Raw genomic sequence first — 14,248 nt, 5'->3', positions numbered from 1 at the left:
TGTACGTTATAAATATCAAGACTGTTACAATTGTAGGAAAATCAGAACAAGGAGTAGGCCATTCAGCCCCTCAAGCCTGCTCCGCCATTCAATTAGATCATGGCTGATTATCTACCTCAATGCCACTTTCCCCTACAATATCCATATCTCTTGATGTCATTAGTCTCCGGAAATCTATTATCTCTGTCTTGAACTTGCTCAATGATTGAGCTTCCATCGCCCTCTGGGGTAGAGAATGCAAAAGATTCAACACTCTCTGAATGAAGAAATTCCTCCTCATCTTAGTCCGAAATGGCCTGCTTCTTATCCTCAGATTATGTCCCCTGATTTTAGACTCACCAGCTAGGGGAAACATCTTATCTACATCTACCCTGTCATGCCCTGTAAGAATTTTGTGAGTTTCAATGAGGTCACTCCTTATTTTTCTAAACTCCAGAGAATACATACCCAGTCTCCTCAATCTCTCCTCATGGGACAATCCCACCATCCCAGGGATTAATCTGGTGAACCTCCGTTGCACTCCCTCTGTGGCAAGTATATCCCTCCTTAGATAAGGGAACCAAAACTGCTGTGCACAATACTCCAGGTGAGGTCTCACCAAGACTCTATACAACTGCAGCAAGACATCTTTACTCCTGTACTCAAATTCCCTTGCGATGAAGGCCAACATATCATTTGCCTTCCTAACTGTTGCTGTATCTGCATGCTAACTTTTAGTGACTCATGAACAAGGACACCAGGACCCTTTGGACACCCAAACTTCCCAACCTCTCATCATTTAAGAAATATTCTCTTTCTGTTTTATTTACCAAAGTGAATAAGTTCACATTTATTCATATTATATTCCATCTGCCATGTCCTAGCCCATTCACTTAGCCTGACCAAGTCCTCTTGAAGTTTCCTTGCATCCTTCTCACAGCTTACATTCCCAACCACAGAAACATAGAAAATCAGAGGAGTAGGTCATTCAGCCCTCCGAGCCTGCTCCGCCATTCAACACGATCATGGCTGATCCTCTAACGCTGTGGGTCTCCTATCCGCCTTCACTTTCATCACTTGCTGTGATATTTTTAAATGTTCCCTAGCTAACTCACATGCTCTGTCCAATCTTTCTCCGAAGTTTGATACATATTCCAAGAGAGTATTTCCGAATTTTGACCCACCGATTTCTCCTGAATCAATTTCAGTGGTCCTGGCTGAAATCCAGTTGATACAGTAGGAGCATCCCTAATAGCAAATCCCTTATCCCAATCCTGTGGATGGTCCTGATTATACACCCTCATCATAGTTTTTAAAGTTTGATGCCATCTTTCCAAAGCCCCTTGTGACTCAGGATGGTAAGCTGTTGACTTAAACTGTTTTATCCCCAAGCTGTTCATTACTTCCTTAAACAGCAGTGAAATGAAATTTGAACCCTGATCCGATTGTATTTCTTTTGGTAAACCATATCTTGTAAACAATTTAGTCAACTCTTCCAAAATTCTCTTTGTTGTAATATTTCTCAAAAGTATTGTTTCAGGAAACCTTGAAGAGATATCCATTATTGTCAGTACGTACTTAATTCCACTTTTAGTCTTAGGGAGGAGTCCTACACAATCAATCATGACCCTAGAAAAAGGTTCTTCAAATGCTTGAATTGGAATTAAAGGTGCCGGCTTAATCACTGCTTCTGGCTTCCCTGTCACCTGACATGTGTGACATGTTCTACAGAATTTAACTACATCTCTATGCAATCCAGGCCAATAAAGATGTGTTTGTATTTTCACCTATGTCCTTCTAATTCCTAAATGTACCCCCATTGGAATTTCATGAGCTATTCTCAGGATCTCATTTCTATATCCAAATGGTATAACAATCTGATATACTTCCCTCTCGCTTTCATTGACTGAAACTTGATATGGCAGCCACTTTCTCATTAACACATTACCCTTAAGATAATAACATTCTGGAATACATTCTGCCTCTGTTTCTGAGTAAGCTCTCTGATATAACTGTTTTATTTGTGGATCCTTTTTCTGTAACTCTATCAACTGCCTTGAGTTAAACGCCTCAGCTGCATAATCTTCCATTCTTTCTTCCAGAACAATCTTATCAAAGACAGTGTCAGCTAATTGAATTTCAACACCTTCTCCCTGCCTTTTAACTTCCTCTCCTTCCTGTTTCAACCTGTGAGCTTGTGAACTTGTTACCAGACAATCTGGAAATAATCCAGGATGCTCTTTTTGCAGCATTTCTGTTGAAAACACCTCGACAGGCTGCTCAACTACCATAGGCATCATGCGCATCTGTGACCCAGCTATATCATTACCTAAAATAAATTAAACCCCTGCAATGGGCAATTTTTCCACTATTCCAATAGTCACCTCACCTGTTTTCCACATACTCTTTAAATTTACCTTCCACAATGGAATAGGTTTAGCATCTCCATGAACCCCACTTATTATCACCTGTTCCTGCAATGCCCCCTCTGAATAACAAATATCACTATCCCACAACATTAAGGATTGACTAGCCCCTGTGTCTCTTAAAATTTTAATATCTTTACCTACTCCGCCCTATACACATGGAAAGACTTCCCCTTCACATACAAAATCTTTAAACATTTCTGCAACCCGCTCCTCAGAACTCCCTTGGATAAATTGTGAATACATTCCCACTTCTTTACCCTTCACTGGTTCTTCCTGTTTTACCTGTACACAAACCATTGGTTTTTCCTGTGCCTGAACCTCAGAACCCACAGTACTTTTACTTCCAGAACTTTTCTGCATCCCAATAATTCCAACAGATTTTCCCTGTAATTTCCAATACACTGACTTTGTGTGCCCAACTTTATTATAATGAAAACACCTCAATTTTCGAGTGTCACTCCTACCCTCGGCACCTTCCTTTCTATTCTGAGAAAAACTTGCTGGGAATTTCTACCTACTCCTCTTCCCTGACTACCTGTCTTCCTTTCACCTTCCCACTTTCTATCCTTCTCTGATTTAAAAGGGTGACGAATAAAAGGTTCAGATCTATGAACTAACTCATAATCAACAGCTATCTCTGCTGCTTGTCTTACCATTTTAACTCTCTGTTCTACCACATGAGTTCTCTCTACCGAAGGAATTGAATCTTTAAATTCTTCCAAAAGAATTACTTCTCTAAGAGCTGCATATGTTGTTTCTATCTTAAATGCCCCTATCCACTGGTCAAAATTACTTGTTTTACTCTCTCAAACTCAGTATAAGTTTGGCCAGGCTGTTTACTCGTATTTCTAGATTTCTGTCTGTATACCTCAGGAACCAACTCATACGCACTCAAAATAGCCTTTTTTTGTCACATCATAATCTACTGGCATTTCTTCTGATACTGAAGCATAAATCTCTTGTGCTCTACCCATTAACCTAGTAACAACAATGGCCATTTTATCTGTTTAGCTATCTTCTCAAATGAAACAAAGTTCTTCAAACTTTGGGAGAGCTTGCACAAATTTAAACATCTCCCCACTGGGTTTTAAATTAATGGTTTTTTTCATCATCAGAACCTTCCTCAGCATCTGATCTCTTTTTTTAACGTCCAGCTTTTTAAGTCGGTACTCTCTGTCTCTTTCATTTCCTCTCTCCTCTATTGCTAACTTTTCCCTCTGGGGATCAGATTTTCGCATTTCCATTTCTTTTGAAATAATCTCTCAATTTCTTTTTCCTTTTCTTTTGCCTCCAAGTCAAGTTTTTTCAGTTCCTTTCCTTGTTCAAATTTAAGCTTCCTCATTTCTAACTGAAGTCTCACTACCTCCAGCTGTGACTCACTATCACTTTTTAAAAAAATTATTCATAGGATGTGGGCTTCACTGGCTGGGCCAGCATTTATTGCCCATCCCTAATTGCCCTTGAGAAGGTGGTGGTGAAACGCTGCAGTCCATGTGGTGTAGGTGCACCCACAGTGCTGTTTGGAAGGGAGTTCCAGGGTTTTGACCCAGCGATAGTCCTCTTCACAAATTACTTTCCTACCTATCTTTGTGTCATCAGTAAATATGGCAGCCATCCCTTCATCCAAGTCATTTATATAAATTGTAAACAGTTAAGGTCCCAGCACTGATCCCTGTGGCACGCCACTCATTACATCTTGCCAACCTGAAAAAGACCCATTTATGCCAACTCTCTGCTTCCTGCTAGCCAACCAATCTTCTATCCATGTCAATATCTTACCCCCTAAACCATGAGCTTTTATTTTCCGCAATAACCTTTGATGTGGCACTTTATTAAATGCCTTCTGGAAATCATCGAATGCCTTCTGGAAATCTAAGTACAGTACATCCACTGGTTTCCCCTTTATTCACAGCACATGTTACTTCCTCAAAGAATTCCAATAAGTTGGTTAAACATGATTTCCCTTTCACAAAACCATGTTGACTATGGCTGGTGATCTTGACTTATCCAAGTGCCCTGCTATAACTTCTTTAATAATAGCTTCTAAAATTTTCATTACGACAGGTGTTAAGCTAACTGGACTGTAGTTTCCTGCTTTGTCTCCCTCCCTTTTTGAATAACGGAATTACATTTGCTATCTTCCAATTTAATGGGACCTTCCCTGAATCTAGGGAGTTTTGGAAAATTAAAACCGATGTATCAACTATCTCACTAGCCACTTCTTTTAAGACCCTAGGATGAAGTTCATCAGGACCTGGGCTCTTGTCAGCCCGCAGCTCCAACAATTTACTCAGTACCACTTCTCTGGTGACTAATTTTCTTGGCTTCCTTCCCCACTTCCATTTCCTGGTTTGTAGCTGCTTCTTGGATATTACTTGTATCCTCTATAGTGAAAACTGATGCAAAATACCTGTTCAATTCATCTGCCATCTCCTTGTTTTCCATTATCAATTCTCCAGACTCACTTTCTACAGGACCAACGCTCGCTTTGTTAACTCTTTCCTTTTTTAAATATTTATAAAAACTCTTATCTGTTTTTATATTTCTGGCTAGCTTTCTCTCATACTCAAATCTTTCCCTCTTTATTAGTCTTTTGGTCATTCTTTGCTGTTCCTTATATTCTGTTCAATCTTCTGGCCTTCCACCTATCTTTGCACAATTGTATGATTTTTCTTTAAGTTTTATACTATCTTTAACCTTTCTAATTAACCATGGATGGGGCGTCCGACCCTTGGATTTTTTCTAATTCATTGGAACATATCTATTCTGTGCATTCTGAAATATCCCTAGATATTAGCCACTGCATCTCGATTGACCTATCCCTTAACTTAATTTGCCAATTCACTTTAGCCAGCTCAGCTTTCATGCTCTCACAATTGCCCTTATTTAAGTTTAAAAACTTAGTCTCAGACCCACTCAACCCTCCCTCAAACTGAATGTAAAATTTAATCATATTATGGTCGCTGCTACTTAGGGGCACCTCCATTATGAGATCATTAATTACTCCCATCTCATTGCACAATACCAGGTCTAGTACAACCTGCTCTCTGGTTGGCTTCAGAAAATGCTGTTCCAAGAAACTATCCTGAAAACATTCAATGTACTCCTTACCTAGGCTATCTTTGCCCATGTGACTTTTCCAGTCTATATGTGAATTGAAATCCTCCCATGATTATCGCCGTGCCTTTCTGACAAGCTCCAGTTATTTCTTCCTTTGTGCTCAACCCTACCATGCAGTTATTGTCAGGGGGCTTGTACACAACTCCCACAAGTGACTTCTTGCCTTTACCATTTCTCATCACTACCCAAACCATTTCCACATCCTGGTTTTCTGAACTTAGGTCATCTCTCTCCATTGTGCTAATACCACCATTAACTAACAGAGCCACACCTCCACCTTTTCCTTGCTTCCTGTCCTTCCTAAATATCCTGCACCCTTCAATATTCTTCCTTTTAGTTCCTCAGTTTCACAAGTCCCTTGGTCACCTAGCATTTCTGGGAGATTTTCTGTATCTTCTTCCATGGAGACAGATGCAAAGTAACTGTTTAGTTTATCCACCACTTTCCTGTTCTCCACTATAAATTCTCCTATCCTGTAAAGGGCTCACATTTGTCCAAGCTATTTTCTTCCTTTTCACAGGGGAACCTGTACAGAGGCATCTAAGATTGGAACGTGCTGTATGGAGGCAAGTTGAATTTTATGGTACTTTCTGCCATTTTCAAGTTGAAATGTTCTGTAATGTACTTTTACAAATTTAAGAACACAATATACCTTTGAGATATAAAGGTCCCAGCTCTTGCCAATCTCCAGGCCTCGACTCTGACCAGCAACAACTCTATTCTCCACCTGTGGCTACATAAGTGCAGTTTGTTCTTGTTGTCAGCCATGTGACCGCATCGCGCAGACTCAAGAGAGGAGACACCTGCGCGCAGGCGCACTGCTGCCGCCTGACGTCGAGGGGCGGGGCCACGTGACGGCGCGGCGGTTGGAGTGACGTCATCGCCATTGTGACGCTACCGCCCTGTCACGCGGGCGCCCGGCAATGGCGCTCCCTGCGGCCGAGGCCGTGGCTCAGGTGGTTCTGGCCGGGGACCTCCTGACTTTCCCGTCCAGCTCGGGGGAGAAGGTTCTGTGCGGGCCCGGCCTGCGGCGGCAGGGCCACGGGCAGCTCTCCGGCCAAGCTCTGGCTGTCTGCAAATCCGGCGTGGTCAGGCACAAGGAGCCCTCCGTCTACTGGGTGGATTCGCAGCAGAAGCGGGTGAGACGGCGCCGGCTGGAGGCTGCCTGGGCCCGGGGTGCGCGGCGGGAAATTGGGGTGGGGGGCGGGAAGAATGTGAACCTGGAGATGGAGGGGAGACCTGGGTGGGAGAGTGGGTGAGGAACCTGTGCAGGAAATGGGGGTGAATCACATTAAATATTTGACCTAACCGCCACCCCCCCCCCCACCAAAGCACTGGTCAGGCTCTTTTCATTCATAATATTTACACCAATCTGTATCCTGTGTGATGCAATTACCTCCTCCCACAAAGTGTAGTGGATGTTGTCTACATGGACTTTCGTAAGGCATTTGACGAGGTGCCACATGGCAAACTGGTCAGCAAAATAAAAGCCCATGGGATACAGGGGAATGTGGCCAGTGGGAATCAAAATTGGGCTCAGTGACAGGAATCAAAGGGTAATGGATGTTTTTGTGAATGGAGAACTGTTTCCAGTGACGTTCTACAGGGCTCAGTGTTGGGTCCCTTGTTGTTTGTTGTATATATTGATGATTTGGACTTAAACGTGGGTGGCATGATTGGGAAATTGGCCAATTACACAGTAATTGGCCACGTAGTTGATGGTGAAAGGGATAGCTGTTGTCTCTAGAATGATATCAGTGGTTTGGTTGAGTGGGTGGAAAAGTGGCAGATGGAATTCAGTCCAGAGAAATGTGAGGTGGTGCATTTGGGGAGGCAAACAAAGCTTGGGAATACACAATAGATGGGAGGATATTGAGAGGAGTGGAGGAAGTGAGAGACCTTGGTCCACAGGTCCCTGAAGGTGGCAGGATAAGGTGGTAAAGAAAGCATGTGGAATGCTTTCCTTTATTGGACGAGGTATAGAATACAAGAGCAGGGATGTAATGATGGAACTGTATAAAATGCTGGTTAGGCCACAGCTGGAATTTTGTTTACATTTCTGGTCGCCACATTACAGGAAAGACATAATTGCTCTGGCGAGAGTACAGAGGGGATTTACAATAATGTTGCCAGGGCTTGATAATTGCAGCTGTAAGGAAAAATTGGATAGGCTGAGGTGGTTTTCCTTTGAACTGAGGCGGCTGACGGGTGACCTGATTGAGGTGTACAAGATTGAGATTATGACAGGTATGCCCTGTTTCCCCTAGTGGAGAGGTCAGTTACCAGGGGGCACAGATTTAAGGTGATTGGTAAAAGGATTAGAGGGGACATGAGGAAAAACTTCTTCACACAGAGGGTGGTGGGTGTTTGGAATTCGCTGCCTGGTTTGGTGGTGGAGGCAGAAACCCTCAACTCATTTAAAAGGTACCTGGATCTGCATTGAAAGTGCTGTAACCCGCAAAACTATGGAAGGTGTTGGAATGTGGGATTAAAATGGGCAGCTAGTTATTTACTTTTCCTTTTTCGGCCAGCACAGACGTGATGGGCTGAATGGTCTCTTTCTGTGCTGTAACCGTTCTATGGTTCTATAGTCATGAGTAGGTACCCACACTGAACATCCTTTCCGCCTGTGCGTGTAAAAGCTGAATCAGACCTCTTTCAACATTGTAGACACTTGACAATTTTGTCTTAATTCTGCTATAATTTTTTAATTCATTCATGGGATGTGGGCTTTGCTGGCAGGGCCAGCATTTATTGCCCATCCCTAGTTGCCCTTGTGAATCAGTTTCCTTGTATGTCAAATCATTGGTGACTAGCACTCTTTCTCTCAACAAAGCCAAAGATGCAAAATTTTCACCATGCACCAAATTCACCCGTGTTGTATTAACGTGCCAGTACGATTCACAATAGGAATTTGCTGCCTCTGATGCTACGCAGCACAGTAAATGCATCAGTGGTACTGAGTCGTCCCTTCATGAATTATGACACACTTCTAAACTGATATGCACAACACTGTGCTTAGATGTAAGTTGGCAGTGTCCCAGGCTTAGGGACCCGAAGTATGTGTCAGACACTACTAAGGTTTAGCCAGCTTATCAGCGCCGAAGAACTGGTGAAGAACCAGGGTTTTCAGCAAGATTCTTTGGTTGTTTTTGAATTTGTTATAATGTCTCTTATTGATAAAAAGCACGAGCTCCCTGGAGCAACATAGGGATGCAAGCCTCAAACAGAAATCCCCTACCTGGTGTCTCAAGAATACAACATGGGCAAGTCAGTGGTTCTTAAGAGATTTCCATTATTGCTAGTTTGCTGTCCAGAGCACAGTTAATAAATTCAGCTGCATTATTCCAGAATTATGCTTGATCCTGTGTATCATTTCTAACTTATTTATAATTTACTTATGTAATGCAGAACAGATTCCATTTAGAACAGAATTTAAAATAGTTGTTTCGTTGCATTTTTTTTTTCAGTATGTACCCTCTAAAGGAGAATATGTGATAGGAATTGTGACTGCAAAGTCTGGTGATATATTCAAAGTTGAAGTTGGAGGAAGTGAGCAAGCCTCGTTGTCATACTTAGCATTTGAAGGAGCTACAAAGCGAAACCGACCAAATGTCCAAGTAAGAATTGTTTTTTTTAAAGTTTTAATAATGTAGACCAGATTTTTTTTTTTGTCATGGGATGTGGGTGTCGCTGGCTAGGCCAGCATTTATTGCCCATCCCTAATTGGCCGTGAGAAGGTGGTGGCGAGTTGCCTTTTGAATTGCTGCAGTTCGAGGTGTAGGTACACCCACAATGCTGTTCGGGAGGGAGTTCCAGGATTTTGACCCTGTGACAGTGAAAGAACGACGCTATATTTCCAAGTTGGGTTGGTGAGTGACTTGGAGGAGAACTTCCAGGTGGTGATGTTCCCTTGCATCTGCTGCCCTTGTCCTTCTAGATGGTAGTGGTCGTGGGGTTGGAAGGTGCTGCCTAAGGAACCTTGGTGAGTTGTTGCAGTGCACCTTATAGATGGTACACACTGCTGCCACTATGTCTTGGTGGTGGAGGGAGTGAATGTTTGTGAATTGGGTGCCAATCAAGCGGACTGCTTTGTCTTGAATGGTGTCAAGCTTCTTGAGTGTTGTTGGAGCTGCACTCATCCAGGCAAGTGGAGAGTAATCCATCACACTCTGACTTGTGCCTTGTAGATGGTGGACAGGTTTTGGGGAGTCAGGAGGTGAGTTAGTAGTCGCAGGATTCCTAGCCTCTGACCTGCTCTTGTAGCCACAGTATTTATATGGCTAGTCCAGTCCAGTTTCTGGTCAATGTTAACCCCCAGGATGTTGATAGAGGGGGATTCAGCGATGGTAATGCCATTGAATGTCAAGGGATGGTGGTTAGATTCTCTCTTGTTGGAGATGGCCATTGCTTGGCACTTGTGTGGCACAAATGTTACTTGCCACTTGACAGCTGAAGCCTGGATATTGCCCAGGGCTTGTTACATTTGGACATGGACTGCTTCAAATGCATAAAGATACAGATTAACTCCCGTATTCTCTTTGTAATCATAGTATTGTGCTTAGTATGGATGGTTCAGCTTGATACAAGATAATACTCCCAGTCATTTTATTCCCAACTACTTAGGCAGGTGACCCACCAACTGCAAAAAGATTGTCATAGATCTGCCAATTTTAGAAAAGATTTTATTACTTTTAACACAGTTTTAAAAGGAATTCTCATTTTTAGGAATTTTGCCAAATACTCTGACAGCAGAAATGCTGGAATCTTGGGCCCCTGAATGCAGACTCCCAGCACAGTCTCATCTATACCAATCATTTCTCTGCCACAGCAGTTAATCCAATCAAGATTCACTGTGAAATTTCAATGTGAAAATAAGATTTAAATAAAATTTGAAAAAAATTACATTGTGAAGAACATAATTAAATAGACATGTTAAATTGTTTTAATGTTTTTTAATACATAGAAAACTTCCAAAACTGAGACTTCAGCTGGATGTTACCAGCCATGTCCATGCCTTTCGAGCATTTCAGATTTGCAGAGTTCCCCAGTGTGCGTTCGTAGATTTCTCCGAGTTGAAATAAATTATGTTTACTATCTTGACCTGAGAGTTTCTTTGCTTTTGCCAGAAGACTTAATAACAAAGTAGACTTTAACTTCTCAGAGCTTTATTTGAGGCAAGTTCACATTAAAATATAAATAACTGCTTTATATTTATGAACTGTTCAATTTTATCTCAGTGACGCCTGATGATTAATGCCACCCCTGGTTTCTTTTGACATTGAGACAGAAAAAAATAGATTGCATATGAAGAATGGGCTTTAGATTCTTTTAAAGTAACTTAATTTGGAGTGATTCCAAATATTTGAACATACAGTGGAATGAAGGTCACAATGGGAATGTTGTTTAAGAATGTATACAAGATTGATTCCTAGGGCAGTGTGTTTCTAGTCCCAACAAGGAAAAGGCATTGCTTGACAGATCCATGAAATGAAATGGGGCAGTTAAGTGACACAAAAGTAGAACATATTTAGGTTCGTTTTTTTAAAATTCATTCATGGGATGTGGGCTTCGCTGGCTGGTCCAGCATTCACTGCCCATCCCTAGTTGCCCTTGAGAAGGTGGTGGTGAGCTGCTTTCTTGAACTGTTGCAATCCATGTGGTGTGGGTAGACCCACAGTGCTGTTAGGAGTAAGAATAGAGAAGGTTAATGAGTCAAAGGTAAGGATTCTGGACTTGAAAAAGCTAAATCTGGATTGTTCATGTCAAGTGCTATTTCACAAATTTAATTCCTCTTCATTAAGGTGGGGAAGAGAAGAGCAAGACTGAGGTAGCCAGAGATAGTGATTGTTACTTGACAATGCATATTAAATTGGAAGGAAGTCTCTGAGAATTGATACAAAGAACCCAACAGCCTGAGGACTGGAAATATGAAAGGGTCGCATGAGTTGTGGAAAAACCAAGCTGGGAGCAGCTAACTTTGTTTATATGGATCCGGGGTCTGGTTTAATTCTGGCAATAATACATTTTTTTAACATGCCAAAAATTTAGCATGATAATCGCAGACATTAACTATAATTAATGGACAGCCATACTCAAAGTGGTAGCTTTTAAATTCAATATCAATCTTTTTCCCTTTGTTTCATTGTTATAGGTTGGAGATCTTGTTTTTGCACAGTTTGTTGTGGCCAATAAAGATATGGAACCAGAACTGGTTTGCATTGACAGCTGTGGCCGGTCCAATGGGATGGGAGTAATTGGACCAGATGGATTATTATTTAAAGTTTCACTGAGTATTGCACGCATGTAAGTTATTAATTTGTCAATATTCTGGCGCTTTACTGCCAATCAATTGCCTTAACTAAATTTTTAATCCTGATTTTCAGGCTGCTTTCTCCAAACTGTGAAGTCATGAAGAATCTCGGAGAATTGTACCCTTTTGAGATAGTGATTGGAATGAATGGACGGATATGGGTCAAAGCCAGAACAATTAAGCATACTTTACTAGTTGCTAATGTGTTGGAGAGCTGTGGGAATATGACCACAGAGCAAAGGAAACTCGTCTTCAAAAAACTGTCTGAAAATGTACCATGAATCCAAGACACTTCTGATTCAGTAAGAGCATTTGGAAGCTGTACAAGTGGTTCCCGCCTATTCATTGAAGAGGCAAACAACGCTGCATGAAAAATAGTCCGGATTATAAAATGAACAGTTTGCCTGATAACTCTTTGAAATAAATAAACGTTTGGCTATTAGATGTCTCATGTAATTGTGAAAACATTTTTAAAATATTTAAGTATTGACAGCTTGAACTTATCAAAATATTTTAAGTACAGAGATATTTGATGGTCGCGACTGACTTTGTTCCTGTAGAGTGGCTGAATGGAAGGTCCTGTTTGTGCAATAGCTGATGAGACCACAACATTATGGACCAAATAAAGTTTTATTCTGAAGAAGGGTCATATGGACTTGAAACATCAGCTCTGTTTCCCTCTCCACAGATGCTATCAGACGTGCTGAGTTTTTCCAGCGTTTTCTGTTTTTGTTTCAGATTTCGCTTTTATCTTAAAATTTTACTGGCTGCCTCCCTCCGTATGATAACTGGAAAGAAATTAAAGAAACTCTTTCTTGGGGCTTTAACAAATGAAGTTTTACCCACTGCCTTGCTATAATTTTTTAAGCTCTCATTGTTTCTGAATTTGAAAATAAGATTGAGAAGTAAAGTTTTATTTTTTGAATAATGATCGGTAATTTTCAATTTAAACTTGTCTATTTTCATTATTTTCAATGGTCAATTCTGTATCATTGTTAAAATTGACAGATTATAGAAATAAAATAATACAGTTCAGAAATAATTCACTTATTTCAAAGAATCATTTTATAGTTTGTGTGTGGGAATAACTATGATTAATGCTCCAAAGATTTTTTTTAGTATAAATAAAACTGCTAGAAAGGTAGCACTTGCCTATTTCATGCTGCAGGTATGCTTTGATAAATACTATAAGTTCTTACATGCTCTTAACCTACGTCAGTTAGCTCATCTGCTCTCTCTGCTATTGTTGTTAAAGTGCTCATTGAGCAGGTCTGCTTAACTCTTAGCTCCAAGCTGTCTTGTCTACCCATTTCATTACATATGAGGCATTTGAATGCTGGGCATCTCATCTGAGGTATCTCCCAATTTGGTTGTGCCACAATTTCCAAATGTAAGGAATCTGCTTGTGGATTTCAACGATGTCAAGGAATGTCTCACTGCAGAAAATCTGGTGTCAAAAACACACAAGTTTGGGCTTTTGGACATGTATATATTGTTAGCAATGTTTGGACAAAGTAGCCACCCCTTCCCAGTGTGTGTGTTTTGGGATGTCCACTGGGGCGAAAGGATTGTGGTGTCAAAGCTGAAATAACTGGAATCTGAAGCTCTTAGTCTATAGTAGCACCTTGTATTTACAGTTGGATTGATCTCTACTCCAGATAGAGACCAGACATACGCTGGAAGATGCGCTACGGGACCTCTCAAGTCCCAACATACTCTGGGAATTGCCTGGGAAGTTTGAATTTGAGTTGGAGACTTTGGACACTTCCGACTTTAATTAACTAGACAGTTACCCAGGAAATGTTAGACAGAAAAATCCTAGTCTAACTGGGTAACGACACAACTGAGGCTCCCCCCCCACTCCCAGCACTCACTCATGCTGACCACCCCAAGTGCCCAACTGCATCCGAAACTCTGACTTTCTCCTCCCTTCCTAGAAATGGCCCAATGATACAGGGCCTAAACCCAAAAGAAGGCATAGGGGAGACTGAAAAGACACTAGAATCAACATACCCTACAGTCCAGTCCTATGTAAAACATAATTTGATAATTACTATACCATTTCTAGGCAGGGTTTTGGACAAACTCACTACTGTATAACTATTGGTCCCTGCTGATCACTCAACCATAGCTTGGAAGGAAGGGGGAATTATAAACCTTGGACTTCAGAACTTGATCTTTGCTGCATGTTTAGCCATTTCTCCTTCAAGTAATAAATCGTCTTCATTCAAGAGTGTTCTGAATCCTTGGAATTCTCCAGTTCTGATGGCTGTGGATGTTCAGTTGTTCCAGGTATTCAAGGCTGAGACTGATAGATTTTTGATTTTACAGAAATCAAGAGATTTGGGGCTGGGGTGGAAAAGTGGAGTTGTCAGGTATCTGTGGTGAAATTAAACTGTAAGGCAGG

General features: G+C 41.3%; 1 protein-coding gene across 1 annotated transcript; it reads left to right on the top strand.

Annotated features, from left to right (window-relative positions):
• Positions 1-6,386: 6,386 nt before the first annotated feature.
• exosc3 (exosome component 3) lies at positions 6,387-12,488 on the top strand. The gene is made up of 4 exons (XM_078536040.1): positions 6,387-6,667; positions 8,999-9,148; positions 11,683-11,834; positions 11,915-12,488. The coding sequence occupies exons 1-4, from the start codon at positions 6,452-6,454 to the stop codon at positions 12,120-12,122; spliced, it is 726 nt and encodes a 241-aa protein (XP_078392166.1). The 5' UTR covers positions 6,387-6,451; the 3' UTR covers positions 12,123-12,488.
• Positions 12,489-14,248: the final 1,760 nt, after the last annotated feature.

Source organism: Cetorhinus maximus, chromosome 1 (assembly GCF_964194155.1).
Source record: "Cetorhinus maximus chromosome 1, sCetMax3.hap1.1, whole genome shotgun sequence".
Taxonomy (NCBI): domain Eukaryota; kingdom Metazoa; phylum Chordata; class Chondrichthyes; order Lamniformes; family Cetorhinidae; genus Cetorhinus; species Cetorhinus maximus.
The sequence above is the reverse complement of the archived record's forward strand: the minus strand, read 5'-3'. Positions and strand labels throughout refer to the sequence as shown.